At 58.5% G+C, this 23,946-nt stretch overlaps 1 protein-coding gene across 1 annotated transcript; it reads left to right on the top strand.

Annotated features, from left to right (window-relative positions):
- Positions 1-1,872: 1,872 nt before the first annotated feature.
- On the top strand, positions 1,873-23,741 carry MMP15 (matrix metallopeptidase 15). The gene is made up of 10 exons (XM_003943501.4): positions 1,873-2,106; positions 13,791-13,939; positions 14,515-14,643; positions 16,134-16,441; positions 16,787-16,948; positions 17,855-18,099; positions 18,462-18,600; positions 19,472-19,622; positions 19,777-19,892; positions 21,855-23,741. The coding sequence occupies exons 1-10, from the start codon at positions 1,945-1,947 to the stop codon at positions 22,292-22,294; spliced, it is 2,001 nt and encodes a 666-aa protein (XP_003943550.1). The 5' UTR covers positions 1,873-1,944; the 3' UTR covers positions 22,295-23,741.
- The last annotated feature ends 205 nt before the right edge of the window (positions 23,742-23,946 follow it).

Here is a 23,946-nt window from a genome sequence, read left to right as displayed (position 1 = left end):
CATTTCCCAAAAGCAAATTTCAAAGTGGAGAATTTAGAAACCCACTTCCCAGATGAGGGATCCCACAGAGAAGTGAGTCCGTGGAAATGATGAAATTGCCAGGATCCTTTCTCCAAACTCTGACTTCCTTTCCTCAAGGACATCCCCGTAGCCTCTCCACCTTCGCCTGGTAGGAGGGTTCAAAACGCGCCCTCTCTAAGGCTCTCCGCCAGGTCTCCTGATTTCCAATTTCCGGAAGGTGAGGCTGACTGGGATACCCGGAGGGCCTGCTCTAGAGAAAACCGCCCTCAGGTAAGGACACCTTCCATTTCCGGGTCTGAAGATAAGGAATGCGGTCTCCGCCCTCCTGCCAGCCGCCCTCACCCACTGACCCCTCCGGCCAGTCTGCCGCGCCAGGCCTGCCCTTGGCCTGGCCCCCGGGTCTCGGCAGACCTTCGACCCGGGCCTCCTAGCTCTGACCTCCTGCATCCACCCCGCCGCGACCTCAAGCTGCTTCCGTAATAGAATGAAAGCCAGCTCGTTAGGCTTTGCAGGGAGGTGTGTCCACCCGCCCCGCGCCGCGTCGGGCGATACTGTCGCACTTCACTCGCACCAGCCAGTGGCCAAAGAGCTTGGGCACCTATTGCGCCAGGCCAGGAACCGGAAGCCTTACCTCGCCCTAACCCCAACTCTTTGCCCCCTGTTCCCGATAAGAACATGGAGGCTCGAGAGATTAATTTGCCCACGTGCGAGCTGCAGCTAAGGGGCGGACCCGGAACTTGAACCGTGTCCCTGCTAAACCTGCCCCTTGTCCGCCGCAACGCGCCCTAGACGCGCACAAAACCCTCACTTTGCTACTGAGGAAAGTTACTCAAGGGCCAGAGACACCCCAGGGCTTTTGAAAAGGGTTTTAGGCTGACAAATTTCCATATATAGATTTTTTTTAAGCCTAAAACTGGACTCTGGTCCCTCCCCTAAGACCTCCTTCCCGTCCCCCTCGGCCTCAGTATCCCCCTAACTACCAGGTAGGAGAAGGAGGAGTCTTCATTCCTCCCAAGCAGGGAGACCACGCCTTCTCCGCTTCCTCCCTCCGCGGGGGGTTGAGTTGGCGGTCACCCCCGCCTCCCCTGCCCCAGATGCTGGGTTGGGAGTGACCCGGGGTGGGCTGGAGAGGTTTCCCGCCGTCTGGGAAGAGTAAACGGGGCGACCCACCTGCTGGGCCTCCGCCGCCCGCACCTGCTCTTGAGAAGCCTCGGGGTGGGACACCGTCCCCGGCCCCCCACCCTCGCCCCGGGTCTGCGCTCTGGGAGCGCACTGGCCCTTTAAGAGCGCGGCGGCCGCGGCGCGCGGGGAGGAGGGCTGGGAGCGCTCGGAGCCGCGCCGAACTCGCCGGGGACGTCGGGCGCCCGCTCCTTGGCTTGCTCGCTCGGTCGCTCGCTCTCTTGGGTCGACTCCCTGCGCCTCCTCCCGGGACTGCCTGGGGACCCGGGCCCGGTCGGGCGCGGCGGCGAGCATAGTCCCCTAGCAGGAGGCGCGCGCTCCGGGCAGCGCCCGGCCTCGGGCATGGACAGAGGGAGCTGGGCGCGCAGGGGGCGCCGCGGGACCGGGCGGCCGGAGCGCTGAGCCAGACAAAGGCTCCGGAGTTGCGCTCGCTCTCGGGAGCCGGGCCCCAGGCGCTGGGCGCCGAGGCTGCGGGACCCCGCGGGGGGCACCTCCGGCCAGCCCTCTCGCCCCCCACCTGGTTCCGTGCGCCCGGACCTGCCCTGCCCGCTTCTCCTCGGGCTTGGGAATTTGCCGAGGGGACCTTGGCGGCTCTGGCGGGGAGCGGAGCCCGAGGTCCTCCGCGCGCCAGCCGGGCCAGAAGCCAGGGAGCGTCGCAAGTTTCCAAGGCGAGTACGAGGACCCGGCGCCGGCGAGCTAGCGAGCCCCGCGTGCAGTGTTCGGGCGGGGCTGGGCGCCGAGAGCATGGGCAGCGACCGGAGCGCGCCCGGACGGCCTGGCTGGACGGGCAGCCTCCTCGGCGACAGGGAGGCGGCGGCGCGACCGCGACTGCTGCCGCTGCTCCTGGTGCTTCTGGGCTGCCTGGGCCTTGGCGTAGCGGCCGAAGACGCTGAGATCCTTGCCGAGGTAAGGACCCCCGCCCTGCCCTTTGGCTGCGGGCTGGGGGCTTGGACGGAGAGGATACACGCCAGCAGACTGGGGCATGGAGGTGGAAGGAGCGGAGACGTTGCCCCCTGTTCTGGGCCTGGCGGGGAAGAAAGGGGACCTGGCAGGCTGCCCTTCCCCAGCTCTCCCTCTGCAGCTCACCTCTTCCCAAACCCTGGAGGGCGCAGAGCTCGCACCTACCCCTACTCTTACAGCCCTGTTATGGGAACTGAACCCTCCACCCCGACCCCCCACTTTCGGCCTGTGTCCCAGGAACCGCTTCCGCGGCCCCCAGCTCTTGCCTCCCCTCCTTCCTTCCCTCCCGGGCAGCCGATTCCTCGAGAGCCTGGCTGGCGCGCAGCGGCGCTCTTTGCGAGTGGGGAGGGGGCTGCTCTCGGGGGCATCCACCGGCGGAGCAGGAGCTGGGCAACTGGGTAACAGCGCTTCCGCCCAGGTGGCCTCCAGTCTGGGTGATACCGAAACGTACGTGCCGGCGGGCCGGGATCGGGGGGAGGGGTGCAAACAGCTGAGGCAGCGGACTGGGGTTGCGGGGGCGCTTCGGCGACTTTCTTGCGCTCTTGTCAGGAAGCCTAGCCACACCCGGGCGGGGTCCTAAGGACAGACCCTGCCTCCCACAGCGCTTCCTCCAACAGCGCCCCTACGCCGAAACCCGGGTTGGAAAGGGTGGACTCCGAGCCTCTTTTCGCCAGGAACCCGCCTGGCGTCACTCCTGGGGCTCCGCTTTGGCTAGGTCCCGTGGGTGACCAGGCGCGGCATCCCGGCGCAGAGCCGGGTCCAGCCAGTGCGCCAGCTCCAGGGTGTCTCCCGAGCGTGGACATTGAAGGCACCAGCTCTGTTGCTCCAGAGTAAGAGCAGGGTCCGCTCTTCCCCGATGTCTAAGACCCTGCTCCCTGTCCCAGATAAGCAGGGAGAGGATTGGCCGGGGAGTAGGGAGAAAGAAGCAGCCCGGCGCCTCCTCTGCACCGAGTTCGGGCCTTGGTGCCCTTGGGCTGCCCGGGCTGCGGGCCTGAGCACCGTTTCTATTTGCAGCTGGGCTGGTGCTCCCTCCCCGGCCCGCGGCGGCTTTCCCACCTCCCCGGGCTGCCTGGGAGATTTTTCCGATGGAAGCTTGCCTTTCCCCGCCCTATTTTAATAAAAGCATAGAGGAAGGGCAGGGAATTCCTCCTGGGCTCCAGTTACACCTCCCAGCCAGTTCCCCACCTGCTCTGCCCTCCCTCCCCAGCCAGGCCAGGGAGAGCTGCAAGGAGCCAGGCCCTGGCAGAAGGCTGGATAGGAACCCAGCCCTTGCCCAGTCTGGCCACCCACTCCCGCCCTATTCACACAGGCAGGCAGGAGCTTTAGGGGGCTCCTGTTGGTGAGGATTACCCCTCAGCCTATGACCAAGTACTGGGCAGAGAGTGCATTTGGGCCCACCTGCCGCTCTGGACTGGAGTGCCAAAGAATTTCAAGTAACTGTCCCACCCTTGAGTTTCCGATCTACTTAGGGATGGCCCCTGTACACGGGAAGCAGTGATGGAATTTGATGGCTGTGCATTGTGAATGGCACCCTAGCTGGCCAGGAGCTCTGGGGTGCAGGGACCTGTAGTCGGAGGGGTTTCATTCTCTCTCTTCTGCTTCTCCAGTTCCATCTCACCCTCACTCCAGTCCCCCAGCTCAGGGAGTGCCCACAGCTCAGGACCTCCAGGGAAGAAGGCCTGGTTGCCTTGCCACAGACCATGCCCCTGAGCTGGGGGTTGTGGCTGGCCTGCAGCCCTACTGCTGGGGAAAAACTTGGGTGGGGCCTGGGCAGTGGCTGGAAAAGACTCAGAAGGTTTAGGGAGCCCTGAATGTTGGCAGCCATGCAGATAGAGGGCTAGAGACAGGTGGAGTGTCCCAGCTCCTACACCTGGCTTTGGGGACAGGCTGCTTCTGCAGTCCCATCACGTCTGAGCACAAGTGGGCCCAAAGAGTCAAATGGCCTCAGCAACCAGTCTGCCAATTGGCTGTGGCCTCAGACTCCTGGGCCTGGCCTATACCCTGAATCCAGAGCCTCCCTTCCTCAGAGAAGGGCTGGCTCTCTGATCCTCAACCCAGCATCCGCACAGCTTCAGGCCACACAGCTCCAGCTGGGTCATGGCTAGGACCTTCTTGGAGTAGCTTGGCAGTTGAGCTACTCCTGTAGAAGCCACAGGAGTTACATGAGGCTGAGACATCAAGGAGCCTGGCATGTGCTAGGAACTGGCAAACACCTGCAACCCACCAGGCCCCAGCCCACTACTGAGCTGCCCTGCCCTATCCCACATTCTCCTTTAGATGTCTGGTCCCAGTCTGTAGCCATTCCAGGCCCGACTCCCACCTGCTGAGGTTGCTCCTGCTGTTGCTCCTGTCCTGCAGGGCTGAGGATCTCCGGGTTCCCTGGGGAGCTCTTATCTCACCTGCTTCCCCCCGCCCCCTCCTCCCAGGCACAATTCAGGCCCTCAGCCTGCCCTGTGGAGGTGACTCAGGCTGCCAGAGTTCACAGGTGTGGTGCCACCACCACCAAAACAGATCCACCTAACTTCCCTGAACAGGCCCACGAGTATCTTCCTAGCCCCTGCCCAGTCACTGAGCAGACGAGGCAGGGGCAGGGATGGGGGTCTGTGTGGATTCTCATTTCGACCTTCAGGTGAGCCACAATCTCAGGCCTCCTGCGCTTCAGTCTCTACCAGCACTTCCCTGCTGGCTCCAGGGGGTCCCACTGGTCTTCTCTTTCTTTTAAATATGGAGCAAAAACTACAGAGGCCATCTGTGCCCACCAGCTAAGAAAAGGGGGTTAACAGCAGGGTCTTGTCATTGGGACTCTACAGAAACTGAATCTTCCCCCCTCCCCTCTTGTCTCTGCTTTTTACTCTGTTTTCTTGCTAGTAGCAAATCCCTCCTCTCTGTACTGTATCAAGACCCAGAGAGAACTGGTCTGATTGGCACAGCCAGGGACCAAGATCCCATTAGGCCATACCCTTCACACCCAGCCCTTGCCAGGTTTCTGAGTTGGGGCTGCCCTTGGGTCCAGCCAGTCATCTGTCTCCTTGCAGAGAGCAGCTCAGGGTAAGCTCCTTGTCTGAGCAGTGTATTGGCCTGACCTGCCCATTGTAGCCTCTGAACACAAACACCTCCCTTGCCCCACCCCAAGGGATGTCTGTACTTAAATGACATCCATGAATGTCGAGAGGAGCAACGTGGAAATACACACTACCCCCACCCCCAAAAGAAGACTTTCCCCAAAAGACCAGTGCCCGCTGCCCATATCACTCATGCCCACTCAGGATGACCATACTGCAGGCATGGGAAAGGCCCTGCCTCCTGAGCCTGCCGAGCCGTTTGTTCTGGCTGCCCCTCTGTGGCCGTTTTATTGTTTGGTCTAGATGTTCCCTACCATCATCACCTCTGCCCTGCTGGGAGTTTGCCATCTACCTCAGGCTAGCTGTGGTGGTCACTGTGAGCACCACTGCTTTCCAGATCAGATGAGAAAGGGTATCCTCCATATCATCCCAAGGCTTGGGTGGCTCCTTCGCTTGGACACTCCAGCAGAGGCAATGCTTTGGGCCTGGAGATATGTTCTCAGAGTCAGCAAAGACAGAGAGGGATTGGGGACTCTGCTCGTATCTTTCTCCATTACAAAGAGGGTCCTGGGAGAAGCCCACCTGTGAGTGTGAGGATCAGGACCCTGAGGGCAGCTGAACGCTCTAGGCCTAAGACACAGTAGGCACCATCTGGCTGGACAGCCCTGAGTGACAGCTCAGATAGGGCTGCTCCACAGGCAGACACTGGTTCCAGGGATTCCTGAGACCAGAAGTTATGGAGCTGGGCCTGGATCCCAGAGACAAAGAGGGATGCCTCTTCCCTAATCCCATTGCCCTGGTAGGAATGGAAGAAAAAGTGGGAAGAGACCCAGTTCAGCCTCCAGTGTCAGGACAGGTGGATGAGACCCTGGTACCAGCCATTCGCCAGCCTCTGGAGATGCCCCACATCCTGCTGCCACCAGCTGGTGGTGATGAAGGCCGGGGTCTAGATTGGCTCTCCAGGGCACTGACACTGCCTTGTCCTTCCCCTAGGAGTGACTGTCACCCTGCAGGGGTGAGAGCCCAAATCCATGTTCAGCATTTATGAGTATGGTGCCTGGTACATAGGAGACTCATGCAAAATAGTGCAAAACACAGTGACAGAAGCGAATGGCGTTTACTGTTGGGCAAGTCACTCAACCTGTATGAACCTCAGGATCCCTATAAAAAGGGAATAGCAGTAGTATGTCTGCTTGATGGAGTTACTGGAGAGATTCATTGCATGTACGTGCAAAGCACTAAACACTATGCACAGTGGCCAGCATGGGGGCCCAGGGAGGCCCAGGCGTTATTTTTTAGCACCTTCAACATATTTATGTCTGTCCTGGACACAGCTTAGGAATGTTTTGTAAGCATTTTCACATTTAATCCTTATATTAACTCTTCAAGTGTAGACACTGTCCTTACCGTGTTATACAGAAGAGGAGGCTGATACTGTGAGTCAAGAGAAATTACCCCCACATTCCATAGCCAGGGAGTGGTAAAGCTTAGATTCGAACCCAGCTCAGTCTGCCTTGGAGCCCAAGCTCCCAAACCCATGCTGGGTTAAAGGCTGCAGGTTGGCCGGGCTCGGTGGCTCACACCTGCAATCTCAGCATTTTAGGAGGCTGAGGTGGGCGGATCACGAGGTCAAGAGATCAAGACCATCCTGGCCAACATGGTGAAACCCCGTCTCTACTAAAAATACAAAAATTAGCCAGGCGTGGTGGCATGCACCTGTGGTCCCAACTACTTGGGAGGCTGAGGCGGAAGAATCGCTTGAACCCAGGAGCGGAAGTTACAGTGAGCCAAGATTGCGCCGCTATACTCCAGCTTGGCGACAGAGTAAGACTGTCTCAAAAAAAAAAAAAAAAAAGGCTGCAGGTCAGAGCCTAGGGTGCCATCCTGTGGAAGTTCCACCAGGCAGAATTCTGCTGGGAAGGGGGTTTCTGAGGTTACGCCTGAGCTATGTGAGCCAAAAGCCCTCCCCAGGCCCACCCAGTTGCCCCCACCTATCCAGCCACCCAGGCTCTGCCCTGTGGACAGCCCCGTCTAGGAGTCAGCACCTGCAGGGAGGTTTCCAGATGAGGGCCCAAGGCCTGGCCCCCAGCCAGGCCCAAATCTCCTGGCAAACAGAGGCCTCTTCACCCCGCCCACTGGCCAGGGAACCCAGTTGTTTTTTCCTCCAGGTTAAGGAGTGTGGGACAGGCTAGAAGGATGTGGGGTAAAGAAGTGGCCAGACCTCAAGATGCCTGCCTCCTTCCTGCTTCTCCCGCTGGACTTTCCCAGCACCTAGAGTCCCAGCCCCCACCCACAACTCGCTTTAAGACCCATAAGAGGGAGCAGATTTAAGCCCAAACTAAGCATGTGTGTCCTAGAACTGCTGAAATGTGGACCACGCTGCTTCTAAAGGTAGTGAGCAATCCACCACGGAGGACCTGGCTCCATGCTGCCTGCATTTTTTTTTTTTTTTCAGTGTCGCCCACTCTGGAGTTCAGTGGTACGATCTTAGTTCACTGCAACCTCCATCTCCCAGGTTCAAGTGATTCTCTTGTCCCAGCCTCCCAAGTGGCTGCGATTACAGGTGCATGCTGCCATGGCCCAGCTAATTTTTTTAATTTTAATAGAGACTGGGTTTCACTGTGTTCCCCAGGCTGGTCTTGAACTCCTGAGCTCAGGCAGTCCACCTGCCTCAGCCTCCCAAAGTGCTAGGGTTACAGGCGTGAGCCACCATGCCTGGCCTGGTGTGTCGCCTTTCTTTACTGGCCTTGGGGGTAGTCGTGCCATTTATGCTCTCAACCCCTCGTGGTGGGTTGGAGTGATGATCTTGGCACTGTTTTGCAGAGGAGAGAACTAAGGCTCAGAAAAGTTCTCCTAGCCATCTTCTGTTGCTCGAAGGTCTGTTATGTGGACAAGCAATCAGGACCAAGGGGCAGCCCTGGGAGGCTGATTTCCGCTTAGCCTGAGGAAGGGCTAACAGTCATTGGCATCTGGAGAAAGCATGGCTGCCTTGGGCAGCAGCGAGCGCCCCCTGTCTGCAGGATGCAGGCTGGATGGGTCTTTGTCCAGCTGTAGTCCATGGAGGCCTCAGGCGTGGCTGGGCTTGATGGTATTGGGGCCACCCAGCTGGTGAGTGGACTCTTGGCGCAGGTCTGCTGATCCAGGTGGGCCCTGTGGGCCTGAAGTGCACACCCTGCCTCCTGCAGGCTCCCTGCCTACCCCAGGATTCGTCCCATTCAGCACGGGCTCTGTGCCCAGTGGCTGGGAGTACCGTGCTGGGCACAGCCTTGGCCTGCTCCCTAGAGCCCTCAATACCAAGACTACAGGGTATTGGAGATGGGCATGGTGAGGACCTCACAAGGCCACAAAAGGTCTGGGGGCCGGATCCCTCGCTGGCAGCCTTGACAAGGCTTCTTTTGTGCCTGACTGGGCAATTCTGTCTGGGTCTGCTCAGATTGCAGAGAGAACCTGGGTGACAGAGGCAAAGCAGAGCCCAGTAGAAAGTATCCTTATTGCCTGGGTTCTGATAAGGGCCCGTAGGAGGGGGCTGCCCGCCAGCTTCCCAGATCTGAGTGCTAGAGGAGCTGGAAGGGCCGGCTGGGGCAGTAGCAGCAGATGCTTGCCCCCTCCCCCACCCCGCTCCCACTCCCCCACTGTGGCGGCTGCTCACTGCACAGTATTGATCTAGCGGCTTCTCACACCAACCCTCTCGGCAGCCCGTGGGGGAGGGCGGACTGACATGGCCCAGCGCCCAGACCCGGCTGGAGATGCTGGGTGTGGGGAGGATTAGGCACCCTTCCCCGTGCTGTGCTGGGCACTGCTCCTGAGAAAGGCCTAGTATCCCCAGCCTGAGGCCACGAGGAGCTGGTGATGCTACAGAAGCAGCCTGGTCCAGACCAGATCAGCTCTGTGACCCTGGGTGAGGCACTCACTGTCTCTGAACCTAGCTGTCTGTATCATGAGAATGATCACAAATCTACCTTTCAGGAGTGATTGTGAGCATTCACTGGGGGCTGGAAGGGGTGACCTGGCCCGGGCCAGACTCAGGTCCTGCGTTTATGGGCTCTCCTGTGGGCCAAGGGCCAGGAACCCCCCTTCTGACTCCCGGTGACTGTGAAAACTGTCCCTAATACAAGGAACCTCTTCCTGTCACCTAGAATCACAGGTGGGGTGAGCCAAGTGTGTGAAGCTTTGCTTTTCGGGTGAGGAAACAGCCTCAGAAAGTCTGTCAGTGGCAGAGTAGGGCAGGATTTGAAGCAGGACTTGGTTTCTTCCACCACCAAGGCCACTGTCCAATGGGAGGGAAGGAGGGCTCTGGGGCCATGAGGGCTTCTCCTCTCTGCATACCTGGTAGCCCCATACCTCCATGCCACTCACCTGAAGTGTCAGTAAATACTAATGGGATGGGGTTTGGAGGTCTAGAAAGAAACTGGCCAGGCGTGGTGGCTCAGCCTGTAATCCCAGCACTTTGGGAGGCCAAGACAGGTGCATCACCTGAGGTCGGGAGTTCGAGACCAGCCTGGCCACCATAGTGAAACCTTGTCTCTATCAAAAATAGAAAAATTAGCTGGGCGTGGTGGCCCACGCCTGTAGTCCCAGCTACTCGGGAGGCTGAGGCAGGAGAATCGCTTGAACTCAGAAGGTAGAGCTTGCAGTGAGCAGAGATTGAGCCACTGCACTCCTACAACTCCAGCCCTGGTGACAGAGCAAGACTCTGTCTCAAAAAAAAAAAAAAAGAAATGGCTGAGAAGACCACAGTGGCTGGGGCCTCCCACAGTAGCCCATACCCCAAGCTGCAGAAGGGAGGGGCCCTCAGGGCCTCAGCACCCTCCTTCCCTCCCATTTATACAGTGGCCTTGGTGGCGGAAGAAACCAAATCCTGCTTCAAATCCTGCCCTACACTGCCATTGACAGACTTTCTGAGCCTCAGTTTCCTCACCTGAGAAGCAAAGATTCCCCAACTTGGCTCACCCCACCTGTGACTCTAGGTGACAGGAAGAGGTTCCTGTATTAGGGACAGTTTTTACAATCACCAGGAGGAACAGCAAGGGCTTGAACACTTTGGGACTGGGGGTCGTGACCTGGGGACTCATCCTTGCCTTTTGCCCAGTGGCAGCAGAGCAGCTCAGCAAGCTCCCCACCCTGCCCACCTGGAGGCAACAGCACCTGTGGCCCCACCCCCTGCTGTCCCTTCCCGCTGTGTTCCGAGCTGTCTCCTGCTTAGTGTGGCAGGAAGGTGCCGGGAAACATTCCTGGACACTGGGGAAAGGAGGGAGCTCACAGCCCTATGGGTGATACTGCTGCCACCCGGGCAGATTTATGGGCACTTGGCGTTCATCCACGCTGAGCATGCCTTCACCGCTCAGGCAGTCTCTGTCGGCTTCGCCTTGTCATCCAGAGGTTCTTCTGGTCTTTGCCAGGGCCTACCACTGCCCCCCACTCCCTGACCACTGCCCAAGGGGTGGCTGAGGGTGCAAGATTGGCTGATAGCAAGATGGCAGCTCTTCACTTCCCTGAAACTTAATACTGCTTGTCTGTGTGGGAGGTCCATAGTGCCCTTGGAACCCTGCTGGCAGCCTCTGAGCTGGCCCTGGGGTTGAAGGGACTCCTCTGCCCTGTCCCCTCTGCTGGTCTCTGGTGCTCTTCACTGCAGACAGACCAGCTCCCTGCTTTCTTCCCTGGGGCCCCAGCCCGAGCCTTCCCCGCCCTCCCCTCCTCTCACTCTGCAGATACTGCTAATCAGCCCCTCAGTGGCCCATGATTGCACTCCCAGAGATATTTTTACCTTATGCAAATAGGTGATGTAGAGGTGCCCTCATCTGCCAGCAGCCAGTCCCCCGCCACTCCCCCGGCCTCCAGCTGCATTCCCCTTGCTGTTAGAGCTGGCTGAGCATCATGGCCTCGCCGTCTGGATCTCCCCAAGCACCTTCAGGGAAACTGTCCTTCAAAGATGGTGGATGTGCCACTCCACATACCCCTCCCCCGCCCCCAGTACTTGGGAGAGGTTTCCCATGCTTGGGAAGAACGGGGAGGGTCCCACAACATGTCAGTATCTTACTGAGCTGTGGGAATGCGTCCAGGGCCAGAAAGGTGAGAAGTGCTGGTGGAGGGGCCCTGGGGGGGCTCCTGCCTCCCCCTACTCTGGGGTCCTGGTAGAGCCTCAGCCATCAGCCCTCTTGATGGGAGGCCAAAGGCTGCCTGCCCCAGGGACAACCACACAGGCCCCTGGTCTGTGTCATTTGCACATTTGTTGAGAACCATCTGCTGCCAAGGGTGGTGTCGGGCACTAAAGGGCACGTTCCCATTTCATCCTCTCAGAAACCCAGGCCATAAGGCAGGTCCTGGTGCTACCCCCCTTTTACTGGTAACTGACTGAGAGATAAGGAGGTGGAGCCACACCTCGGAAACAGCCAAGCCAGGGGCTGCCTCCCTCTGCATGTCCCCAGAGCTGTTGGTTTCTCAGCTCCGTGTTTCCACCTCATTGCTCTGGGACTGCTTCCCGGGTCCTGAGAGGCCTCCAAGCTGTGGCCACACATCCAGTCTGCAACCCCAGCAGCTTCTCCAGGCTGCCCTCCTTGGCTCAGCAGCTGCTCCGTCTATCAGCAGCCTAGGTGCCGCTGAGCTGGCCTGCCCAGCCACACCAGGGGCCTGGCCGGGTGCCAGGGCTGGTCCAGTGGATGGCAACCAGACAGCCAGTGCCTGAGGTATTAGATGTGACGTTGGTGGCAGGCAGATATGTGAGTGTGGCCTAGCCGGCCAATATGGCTGTCAGCCTAAAGCAACCACCGTGTCCAGCTACTGCCCTGCTCCCTGGGCCCTTGGGGCAGCCCTTACCTCCCAGAGCACTCAGGGGGCAGGCCTTAAGAGCTTCTCATTCTGAAGACCCCCAGACTCCCAGAGAAGTCAGACTGCCTGCCATGGCAGTCACCGTGCTCTTGAGGGCTTGAGGACATGAAGCAGGCAGGGCAGAATTCCCTGTCTACCATGACTCGGCCTGGCTCTGCCCTCTTGCTTAGCCATGCAACTTGTGGGGTGTAGGTTCCTTGCTTTATGGGTATGCTGGGTCTCCCAGGGAGACTAAGTTCCTGAAGGCCAGGATGCCTCAGCCTAGTCCTCCAGCTGTCACAGAGGGTGCTCAGAAACATCTGGCAGCGTGGGTGGGTGGATGGATGAACAGATGAATAGATGGATGAGAAGACTTGCCACTTGAGCCCTGGAGAGAGAAGGGCACACCCATTGTGTACCAGCTTTTTCCAAGGCTGTCTTCCTCAAACCTCACCCCCTCAACAGCCCATGGTTCCCCATTCTATAGATGAGGAGGCTGGGGCCCACGGAGAATAAAGAGTTTGTGGGCTGGGCGCGGTGGCTCACGCCTGTAATTGCAGCACTTTGGGAGGCCGAGGCGGGTGGATCACGAGGTCAAGAGATCAAGACCATCCTGGTCAACATGGTGAAACCCTGTCTCTACTTAGAAATACAAGAAATTAGCTGGGCATGGTGGCACGTGCCTGTAATCCCAGCTACTCAGGAGGCTGAGGCAGGAGAATTACCTGAACCCAGGAGGCGGAGGTTGCAGTGAGCCGAGATCGCGCCATTGCACTCCAGCCTGGGTAACAAGAGCAAAACTCCGTCTCAAAAAAAAAAAAAAAAAGAGTTTGTGGCAGAGCAGGGACTGGGCTTTAGGCTTCTGTCAAGCCTCGAGCCTGTGTGGTTCCTGCATCTGTCCACTCCGACCAGGAGACTTAAGGAGCAGTACCAAAGGGTGAAGACTCAAGAGGTTCTGAATCCTTTTGGGTCCCGGCAGTCTCCTTGGCTTGGTAAGGGCCCACCCTGGAGGGGCCAGTGCAGTAGTCAGGTCAGCTGCTGTGGACCATCCTTGTGGACATGGCTTCTGTCCTAATGGGGGAAGACAAATAGCAGACACCTAAGTGAAATGTACAGCGCATCAGATGATGATAAGCATGGGAGGAAGGAGGAGCTGCAGGGGTAGCCAATGGGGCCTTTTAACATAATGTCAGAGAACACCTCTTAGATAAGGTGGTGCTGAAACAGCGACCTGAAGAAAGTGAGGATGAAAGCCACATGGTTGTCTGGCAAGAGAGTGCATCAAGCAGTTGGGGTGGATGGTGGCGAGGTCAGAGCTAAGGTGGGGTCACGGAGTAAGGGCTCCTGTACACATGGCTTTTCCTTTGCAATAGGAAATCTTCAGAGGGTTCTAAGCAGAGGATTGGCCAGACCTGGCCTTTGTTCTGGCTTTATTTTTTTTTTTTAAAGATGGGGTATTCACCATGTTGGTCAGGCTGGTCTTAAAACTCCCGACCTCAGGTGATCCACCCACTTCAGCCTCCAAAGTGCTAGGATTACAGGCGTGAGCCACCGTGCCCAGCCTGTTCTGGCTCTTATGTGAGGGAAGATGATGAGGAAGGTGGAAACAGAGGAGGTGACTGCTCACAGTCACCTGGGCAGGAGGTGAGGACAGCTCAGACAGGGCAGCGGTGGTGGAGGTGGTGGGAAGCAGTTGGCACGGTCTGTGCATGTTTGGAGGTAGCAGTGCCAGGACCTGCTGACGGGGTTACGGCTTCTTTGCAGAACTGGCTACGGCTCTATGGCTACCTGCCCCAGCCCAGCCGCCACATGTCCACCATGCGCTCCGCCCAGATCTTGGCCTCAGCCCTCGCAGAGATGCAGCGCTTCTATGGGATCCCAGTCACGGGTGTGCTCGATGAAGAGACCAAGAAGTGAGTCCCCCTATTCAGACCCCACAGGCACCTGCCCTCCATCTGGCCTGCTCTCAAAAGGCCTTGGCATATGGGGTTTCCAGAAAAGAGTAGCCTAGATAAGAGATGGCAAATGGTTGGGTCCTCTGTGCCAATTCTGATTGGTTGGAGTGGCTGCCAGTAGCCTTGTGTTAAGAAATCTCCGGGGGGCAGAATCCAGGCCTTGGCAGCAAGGAGCACAGTGATCGATTAGTGATGTCTGCCATGGCCAAGGAAGTGTGGAGGCTCAGTGCAGGTGCTGTGGATGGGAATTCCAGCTAGGCATGGCTATGAACCTAAAGGCATGTCCCTGAAAACAATGCATAGAGCATAATATATCCAGGACAGAAGGCCTTGAGCGACCCTCCATTACTGGGTGATAAGGAGAGAAGGGCTCACCTTGGCTGAGCCACTCCTGGGCACTCAGCCCATTTTACTGGAAGTTGAAGCTGACAGTCCCCCAACCCCACCATGTCATAGGAGGGGCAGCTGGGAAGCCTGGAAGAGGCACTGCCAGAACAGGCAGGTGTGTTCACCTCTCTGTGTTCATGTTCCAGGTGGATGAAGCGGCCCCGCTGCGGGGTGCCAGATCAGTTTGGGGTACGAGTGAAAGCCAATCTGCGGCGGAGGCGAAAGCGCTATGCCCTCACCGGGAAGAAGTGGAACAACCACCATCTGACCTTCAGGTAGGGGCTCAGCTGCCCAGGGAGGTATCTGCTCCTTGGCAGGTTGAGCCTCAGGCTTCCTTTCCCAGAGTCCACCTCAGGGCGCCTAGCCTCAACAGTGCAGCCTGCTCCCATGCTGATGAGACCAGCCACGTACACCAGGCAGGCTCCCTCAAGGGAAGGTCAGGACCCTTCAAGCTGCTTCCACTCTGTCCTTCCCCACCTCCCACCAGCCTGCAGGCAGGGGCTGGCTTTACTGGGCCCAGCTGGGCTACTGCCCCAGCACAGACTGCAGTAAGGGGCAGGGGTGGCTGGGGTGAGGAATCCAGGCATCCCTCAGGTGAACGGGCAGTAAGTGGCCTGCAGAATCCTTGAATCAGGGCATCTCATCCTTTCTGCTGAGTCCTTGAGCAAGTAAACTCCCCGGCCAAGTGTGCCTTGAGCCATGTGGTTGTCCCCAGGGGCAGTCTGGGTCTGTCCCCACTTCGAGCTCCATCTCCCAAGGAAGAGCAGCTCCCGTGTTCACTTAGACCTCAAGCCCCCAGAGTGAATTCAAGGTCCAACCAGCCAAAATACTCCCTTCATGTTAAACGAAAGCTTCTCTAGCACACAGAGCTGAATCTGATTTATATAGATAAGAGCACACCTCACCATACTTCATCAAATGCAGGCTCTGGCTACAACCTACTTCCTCTAATCCTTGCTGGAACCCCGTGAAGAAAGTACGCCGCCCCCCCCACCCCCACAAACACCCTTTTCTAATTTAACAGATAAACTGGAAATCAGCCAGGCACAGTGGCTCACGCCTGCAATCCCAGCACTTTGGGAGGCCAGGGCGGGCATATCACCTGAGGTCAGAAGTTTGAGACCAGCCTGACCAACATGGAGAAACCCCATCTCTACTAAAAACAAAATTAGCTGGGCATGGTGGTGCATGCCTGTAATCCCAGCCACTCGAGAGGCTGAGGCAGGAGAATCACTTGAACCCGGGAGGTAGAGGTTGTGTTGAGCTGAGATTGAACCATTGCACTCCACCCTGGGCAACAAGAGCGAAACTCCATCTCAAAAAAAAAAAAAAGAAACTGGAAATCAGAGAGATTGAATCACTTACCCAGGGTCACACAGACACTGTTAGAGCCAGGCCTTGAACTCAGGTCTGCCTGACCCTGGAGCTCAACATCAGAACTGCTCAGCCAGTGTTTCCCAAACCTCACACATTTGCATCCCATTTTCTAGTTCTTTCCTCCAGCCACATAGCACCTGTATTTTAATTTATGTAATGTCTCTCTTACTTAAAATCGGCTTATTTGCCACAATGCAATCTAAATTCAATGATCTCATCACGATCTCCTGGATTTGACAAATTCAACTTATGATTTACATCAAAGCAAACTGCCAGTTGATATTGACGGGCTTGTTGGTGACCTTGTGTGCACTCTTGGGAACATGCCAGCAGACGATAGTAGGCCCTTGGCTCCGCCTCCGCTCACTCATCTCCCACCTGCCCCCAGCATCCAGAACTACACGCAGAAGCTGGGCTGGTACCACTCGATGGAGGCAGTACGCAGGGCCTTCCGCGTGTGGGAGCAGGCCACGCCCCTGGTCTTCCAGGAGGTGCCCTACGAGGACATCCGGCTTCGGCGGCAGAAGGAGGCTGACATCATGGTACTCTTTGCCTCTGGCTTCCATGGCGACAGCTCGCCGTTTGACGGCTCGGGTGGCTTTCTGGCCCACGCCTATTTCCCTGGCCCCGGCCTGGGCGGGGACACCCATTTTGACGCAGATGAGCCCTGGACCTTCTCCAACACTGACCTGAGTGGTGAGGACAGCTGGCCAGGGTGGGGCAGGGCAGGTGGCGCCGGACTGGGCACAGCGCCCTGCTGAGTGGGTTCAGCGGCCGCTGAAGAGAGGAGAGAGTTCCCTGGGTTGGTCTCGGGATCACTACACTCGATCTCAGTCTGTCGCCCTACCATCAAAAAGGGGAGGCAAGAGGGATGAATGTACCCATTTCTCAGATGGGGTGGTTGTAGGCCGAAAGAGCTCAGCCTCTTCCAAAAGGGAAGCAAGGGCAGGCTCTTTGGTGGCCTCCGCCTGGAGGGCCCAGGGTGGTCAGGTCCTGGGACTGGCCAGAGCTGACTGTGCCGCTCCCTTCTCTCCCCAAAAGGAAACAACCTCTTCCTGGTGGCGGTGCACGAGCTGGGCCACGCGCTGGGGCTGGAGCACTCCAACAACCCCAGTGCCATCATGGCGCCCTACTACCAATGGAAGGATGTCGACAACTTCCAGCTGCCCGACGACGACCTCCAGGGCATCCAGCATCTCTACGGTGCGTGCGCGGTGGCCAGCGGGCCCAGCGGGCCACTCTCAAGTCCCCGCCCGATGGGGAGGAGGCAATACTGCCGTCCCCATTCTGGAGATGAGGAACCCGAGGCCCAGTGAGGATTAGTGACTTTCCCTCATCATTTGGGGAGTACATGGTAGTGCTGGGAAATAAAACCCAGGGCTGGCTGCCTCCATGGCCTGGCCCTCACTGGAGGCTGTGGCTGCTGGCTGGAGGCGTTGAAGGGACGACACAGGTGGCACCAGTGTTCCTCATGACCCTCCTCTCCTCCTCACCCTTGGTGGGATTCTTACTAGACCGCCAGTGCCTGGGGGATCCCAGGACCCACCCCCTCCCACTGTCACTCCCAGCCTGTCACAGTTCTGCCCCGAGTGTTGCTGGTTTATCACTTTCCAGTGGCTTTGATCAAGTGCCACCCCTTACCCCGGGCCCACCCAAGAAAGTCTCCAGCAGTGAGGTCCCCTGAGCCAGTTCAGTGGGCCAAGGCCTGCACTCCACCCACACGGAGCCCTCGGGGCTGGCAGCTCCTGGGTACTTGATGGGTGCCCCTTGCTGCATCCCCAGCAACTTGGAAAGGCAGAGTCCAAGTTGCTTGAAGCCAGGGCCTAGAGCCTCTGCTGGAGCAGGCTGGCGTCCTGCGGGAATGTCCCCAAGGGGATGTACAGGCAGGTAGCCTCAGGAGCTCAGTGACCCAAGCCCAGTGTGGGGAGGTCGAGGAGGGGCTGGAAGGAGGACCCAGGTCCCACAGAGGATGGAGGCAGGTGTTGAGGAGGGGTCTACTGATGGACAAGAGTTTACTTTCCACCTGGGTGGGTCTGTGCTGGGGGCCCTGGGGCCCAGGGTTCTAAGTAGGAGTACAGACCTCACTTCTGAACCCCCACCTCTCTGTAGGTACCCCAGATGGTCGGCCACGGCCCACCCAGCCTCTCCCCACTGTGATGCCACGGCGGCCAGGCCGGCCCGACCACCGGCCTCCCCAGCCACAACCCCCAGGTGGGAAGCCAGAGCGGCCCCCAAGGCCGGGCCCCCCAGCCCAACCCCGAGCCACAGAGCGGCCCGATCAGTATGGCCCCAACATCTGCGACGGGGACTTTGACACAGTGGCCATGCTTCGCGGGGAGATGTTCGTGTTCAAGGTCTGGCCCCGCCTCCCATGCCTGTCCTTGAGCCTTGCTCTCCCTGGCTGTTCGAGGCCCCTGTCCCACCCTCACTCAGCAGACCCCGGGAGCCAGTAAGCCCTCAGCTCTAGACGGGGAGGAAAGCAGCCCAAGAGGCTGAGGGACTTGCCCAGGGTCACACAGCAAGCCCAGGTGCCAGCTCCCCGGCTCAGGGCTCCCCGTTCCTTGTGCAGCCCTGGCTTTCCAAGCCACTGCCCGCCTCAGCCTCTCAGTGTCGTTTCCCTGGGCCCAGCCTCACCTGGGAAGGGCGGTTTGAAGACAGCGCCTCTCCCAGCCAAGGCAGCAAGCCCTGCTGCCTGCTCACACCACGTCCTCCCCAGGGCCGCTGGTTCTGGCGAGTCCGGCACAACCGAGTCCTCGACAACTATCCCATGCCCATCGGGCACTTCTGGCGTGGTCTGCCTGGTGACATCAGTGCTGCCTATGAGCGCCAGGACGGTCGTTTTGTCTTTTTCAAAGGTGAGCGAGGGTAGGGTTAGGGGGCTGGGCAGGCTTCCTGCCGTGACCTCTGACCCTGCTGGACCCAAGGGAAGAGGAAGTGAAGGACTGCATTGCATGTCTGGTCCAGTGCCCCTACTGCGGGCTCACTCTGGGAAGGTGGGGACATGGCAGCAAGGCGGGGATGGGAGGCAGACAGAGGCCAGGGGCAGGGTTGGACCTGCGGCCTCGAAGTGCCTATCCACTCCATGCAGCACAGGGCTCAGCCTCTTCCCTCTGTCCTTGCCTCTTTGCCTCCTGCAGCCCCATCCTCATAAGAACAGGTGCCCCCCCATCCCACTCGGGCTGGATTTCTGTGGTCTGTCTGCAGAGACAAGGCCTTGCAGGGCAGCGCCCTGTGATGGATCTGCCAGGGCTTAGACCTCATTGTCCTGAGCTTCAGTGAGGCAGGAGCTCCCTGAGGACAGGGCTGGGCTCACAGTAAAAGCAGGGAGCCCTGGGCCACATGCTGTGAGGGCTACGGGTATGCTCCAGGGACACAGCCCCCAGACCCAGAGGCCAGGCACCCCCTCCCCATACAGAGCTATACTTGCAGGGTTAGGTTTGTACAGGGAAGCGAGGACCCTGGGTGGCATGGGGGAGTGTGCGGGTATGAGCAGGTGACTCATGCTCATGGGAACAAGTATGCCTCAGGTGTCCGTGAGTGCGGTGATGTGTGGGTGACCAGTGTATGTTGTTACAGATGTGCAGAAGGGTGTGAGTGTGATTTTGTGTGCTTTAGGGGGATGGCAGTGGATGTGAATGGATTTGTGGGCACAGAAGAGCATTCTTTTCCCACACACACCCCTCAGCCCCCGGCCTGTCGTCACTCCGCCTCCCACCCATCCTGCAGGTGACCGCTACTGGCTCTTTCGAGAAGCAAACCTAGAACCTGGCTACCCACAGCCACTGACCAACTATGGCTGGGGCATCCCCTACGACCGCATCGACACGGCCATCTGGTGGGAGCCCACGGGTCACACCTTCTTCTTCCAAGAGGACAGGTGAGCAGTACATCCTCTCTCCAAAGGGAGAAGGACCCAGCTAGGCCCTGCTCAACCTCAGGCACAACCAGAAAGAATCCACAGCCTGTGGGGAATTAATGGGTCCTGGCCCGTGAGGGTCTTCAGGTCCACAGCCTGGTGCTTTTGGTCTCAGGTACTGGCGCTTCAACGAGGAGACGCAGCGTGGAGACCCTGGATACCCCAAGCCCATCAGCGTCTGGCAAGGGATCCCTGCCTCCCCTAAAGGGGCCTTCCTGAGCAATGATGGAGGTACCTGGCCAGCCCCTCCCAGTTTGCCCAGCACGTACCATACCCCCTGCTACATACCATGGGGCAGGGTTTGCCCCATGTCACCCAGCATTGTGATGGTGTGTATGTGGGACATGCTGTGTCATGCCGTGGGCTGGGAGCTTACCTAGCTTGACACCCTGGTCCTTCCTGCATAGTTAAAATTCCCTTTTTACAGATAGGCAAACTAATAAACCAGCAAGTTTGAGCAGAGTGTGCCAAATCACACAGCCAGGAAGGTGCAGGGTCAGGATTCCAGCCCAGTCCTGCCTGTGTCAGAGCTGGAGCTCAGCACTGCCCTGATGCCCGCAGAAACCAGATGCCCCCAGGCTATCCTAGGGGAGCCTTGAGCCTGAGTGGGGCAGGCTTGGCTCAGAGTGTTAGGGGGTGAAAATCCTCCCAGGATATCTACCTAGAAGGAAAGCCCTGTCTCTGTCATTATAACTAAGAGACAGGGAGCTGTGCCTCTTCTATTTCTCCAGCAAGGTCTCTAGTGCACATAAGAAAAACCAGGGCCGGTCACAGTAGCTCACACCTGTAATCCCATCACTTTGGGAGGCCAAGGCAGGCAGATCACAAGGTCAGGAGTTCGAGACCAGCCTGACTAACTCGGTGAGACCCTGTCTCTACTAAAAATATAAAAATTAGCTGGGCGTGGTAGCACATGCCTGTAATCCCAGCTACTCAGGAGGCTGAGGCAGGAGAATCACCTGAACCTGGGAGGCAGAGGTTGTAGCGAGCCGAGATCGCGCCATTGCACTCCAGCCTGGCGACAGAGGGAGACTCAATCTCAAAAAAAAAAAACAGCCAGGTGTAGTGGCTCACGCCTGTAATCCCAGCTCTTGAAGAGGCATGGTGACACGGGAGGATCGCTTGAGTCCAGGAGTTCAAGACCAGCCTGGATAACATAGTTACAAAAAAAAATGTTTAAATCAGCCAGATATGGTGGCTTGCACCTATAGTCCCAGTTACTTAAGAGGCTGTGGTGGGAGGATTGCTTGAGTCTGTAAGGTCGAGGCTACAGTGAGCCATGATTGTGCCACTACACCCCAGCCTGGGTAACTGAGGGGAGACCCTACCTGCTTTGCCAGTGCTCAGGCCAGTCACACAGCTTCTGTGTGTGAGCTTGGCACTCTGCAGCCACTCTGATGTCTTGTGCTCACCCCTTGATTGAAACCTGGGCCCTGCCTGGTGTTGATGGGATGCTGGCATGGTGCCCAAGGCCAGAGAGCCAGCCCAAGGCAGCACCAGGTTCCTTCCACTCTAGAACAACTGTAGGGTGCTGTGTGGCCTTGAGCAAGACCCCGACCTCTGTGGTGTGAAGTAAAGTCAGTTCTGGGATGGGGCAGCAGGGTCCCTGACTGCAGCCCCTATCCCAGCAGGCTGTAAGACCCTTCTAGGCCCTGCCCCAGCTAATGTCAGTCCGGTCAGGATGCCCAGGGTTCTAATCCTGCCCTTGGCCCAAAACCCTCTGAGCCTCAGTCTGGCTCCTATAAGTTGAGAAGGGGCAGATTTGAAAATGCTCAGGGAAGCAAATGAGAAGAAAAATGTTTTAAAGCCCTCAGCATGGCCGGGTGCAGTAGCTCACACCTGTAATCCCAGCACTTTAGGAGGCTGAGGCGGGCAGATCACAAGGTCAGGAGTTCGAGACCACCCTGGCCAACATGGTGAAACACCGTCTCTACTAAAAATACAAAAATTACCCGGGCGTAGTGGTGGGTGCCTATAGTCCCAGCTATGCAGAGGCTGAGGCAAGGAAAATCGCTTGAACAGGGGAGGCGGGTTGCAGTGAGCTGAGATCAAGCCACTGTACTCCAGCCTGGGTGACAGAGCAAGATTCTGTCTCAATAAATAAATAAAGCCCTCAGCATGTCCTGGCATTTGAGGGTCCCACTGGTGTTGGGGCTCTGCCTGAAGCCACTCTTGGCCTTCTTGTCCCTGCAGCCTACACCTACTTCTACAAGGGCACCAAATACTGGAAATTCCACAATGACCGCCTGCGGATGGAGCCTGGTTACCCCAAGTCCATCCTGCGGGACTTCATGGGCTGCCAGGAGCACATGGAGCCAGGCCCCCGATGGCCTGACGTGGCCCGGCCGCCCTTCAACCCCCATGGGGGCGCAGAGCCCGGGGTGGACAGCGGAGAGGGCAACGTGGGCAATGGGGAGGGGGACTTCGGGACCGGGGCTGACAAGGATGGAGGCAGCCGCGTGGTGGTGCAGATGGAGGAGGTGGCGCGGACCTTGAACGTGGTAATGGTGCTGGTGCCACTGCTGCTGCTGCTGTGCGTCCTGGGCCTCACCTACGCGCTGGTGCAGATGCAGCGCAAGGGCGCACCGCGGGTGCTGCTCTACTGCAAGCGCTCGCTGCAAGAGTGGGTCTGAGCGCCCAGCGCTCCTGCTCACGGTGCTCAGGGGGCCCACAGGGCCCACCGCGGTGCCTGTGGTTCTGAGATGACTCCTGGGGGCTCCCTCCACCCCCAGGCTGGGGCCCCTCCCAACCCTCAAACACCCTGTCTGCCCTGCCCTCATTATTTATGCCCAAGTGTTTTGTTTTGTTTTTGGCACCTTACTTAACCATTTGTTTCTGTTTCCCTGACCGGAGCAGGGTATTTAGTTTTCTGAATGTAGTTCCGCTCCAGTCAGGGAATTAGAACCCGCCCCCACCCCCACCCCCCCATCGTCCTCTGACTCGGCAGAGGAGCAGAGGGCAGAGGCCCACATTGGAAGAGCAGTCCCTCCTCAGCCTGAGCCCAGGGTCGTAACTGCAGGCTCCCTTTGCCCAGTTGGAGACAGGCTGGCCCCCGTGGGTCCCTTCCCTCCCAAGTGAGTCTGAAGAGCTTTCCACCCAGGGGCAGCCCCAGGCCAAAGGGGAGATGGGCCATGGCCCCTGAGCCTGAGTTGAGGCTTGGTTCCTTCCCAACCCACTTCTCACAGCCTCAGCAAGCCTGGCTCCTTGTGCCTGAGAACCCAGCCCACCCCCCTGGGGCCCCAGCTCCCACCTCCCCTGGGGCCCACCCCTCTTCCCTCTCTGGAGAAAGGGCCGTGGGCCTGCCTCACCATGGACCAAAAGGAGTCTGCCAAGGCCCCTCTCCCTGGGTAACAGCAGCCTCGCCCATAGCAGAGACACGTCCCTGAGCTAGAACCCCTGTGTTTCTTCCCTGGGCCTCTTCCCTCCCTCCCATTCACGCCACCAACCTAGAGGCCTGAGCTCCAGCTGCTCAGGCTTTAGCTGCCAGTGTCTTGAGCCCCCAGGAGAGGGGGCTGATGGGTGCCTAGGCCTGGGCAGTGGATGTCCGTGGATGGGTGCCCACCTGTGTGGGTGCCCACAGTGCCAGGCACCAGGTGTGAGGGGTTCCTCCCCTCCAGCTCCCTGTTCCCCCAGTGTACTGGGAGGAGAGACACTGTTGGGGATAGGCCAGCAGGGCATCAGACTGTGAACCCCCCAAAGGAGCCCCCAGTGTGGCCTAAGAGGCTGCCCTGCTCCTGGGCTCGGCCCTGAGGGCGGAGATGCCTCCTTTCTTTTCCTTCCCAAAGCAAGCAGGAGGCCATGGCTGCTGTGGGAAATGGTACTGTACAGCTGGCTCTGCTTCCCCATGTCCCTGAGTGAGTGGGGTCTGCCACCCAGGATCCCCGAGGCGCCTTGGGGGTAAGGGGTTCTGGCCTCTGGGAGTGGTTTCTCGTGTGCTGGCACCACGTGCGGGTCCAGCAGCTTCCGCCCCCTGCAGAACCAGATAGCCAGCCAAGGGGTGGGGCTGCGGGGTTCCGTGTCCACCTCCATACAATTATTTCTGTAAATAATGTGCACTGAATAAATTGTACAGCCGGCAAATGTGTCCTTGTTTGTAAGGCCTTGGGCTGGAGCCTCCATGTGGAAGAGCATGCAGAGGGCGGGGGTCCAGCCCATGAGAGGTTAGGGAGCTTGACGTCAACACCAAGGAGAACTTGTTCCAATTCAGTGGAGGCTCCTTTACGATGACCCTTGGAAACTAGGCCCTGGGAGGGGGAGAGTTTCGGGCTGCCCTCGAGAGTCCAAA

The sequence above is a fragment of the Saimiri boliviensis genome, chromosome 1 (genome assembly GCF_048565385.1).
Source record: "Saimiri boliviensis isolate mSaiBol1 chromosome 1, mSaiBol1.pri, whole genome shotgun sequence".
In the NCBI taxonomy this organism is placed as follows: Eukaryota; Metazoa; Chordata; class Mammalia; order Primates; family Cebidae; genus Saimiri; species Saimiri boliviensis.
The sequence above is the reverse complement of the archived record's forward strand: the minus strand, read 5'-3'. Positions and strand labels throughout refer to the sequence as shown.

What these genes read in the sequence shown, in the direction of transcription:
- MMP15 (XM_003943501.4), top strand. Translation starts at nt 1,945, where the DNA reads ATGGGCAGCGACCGGAGCGCGCCCGGACGGCCTGGCTGGACGGGCAGC. An exon ending in CTCCAACACTGACCTGAGTG is followed by an intron (nt 16,442 to 16,786) that starts GTGAGGACAGCT and finishes TCTCCCCAAAAG; the next exon opens with GAAACAACCTCTTCCTGGTG. An exon ending in TCGTTTTGTCTTTTTCAAAG is followed by an intron (nt 18,601 to 19,471) that starts GTGAGCGAGGGT and finishes CCCATCCTGCAG; the next exon opens with GTGACCGCTACTGGCTCTTT.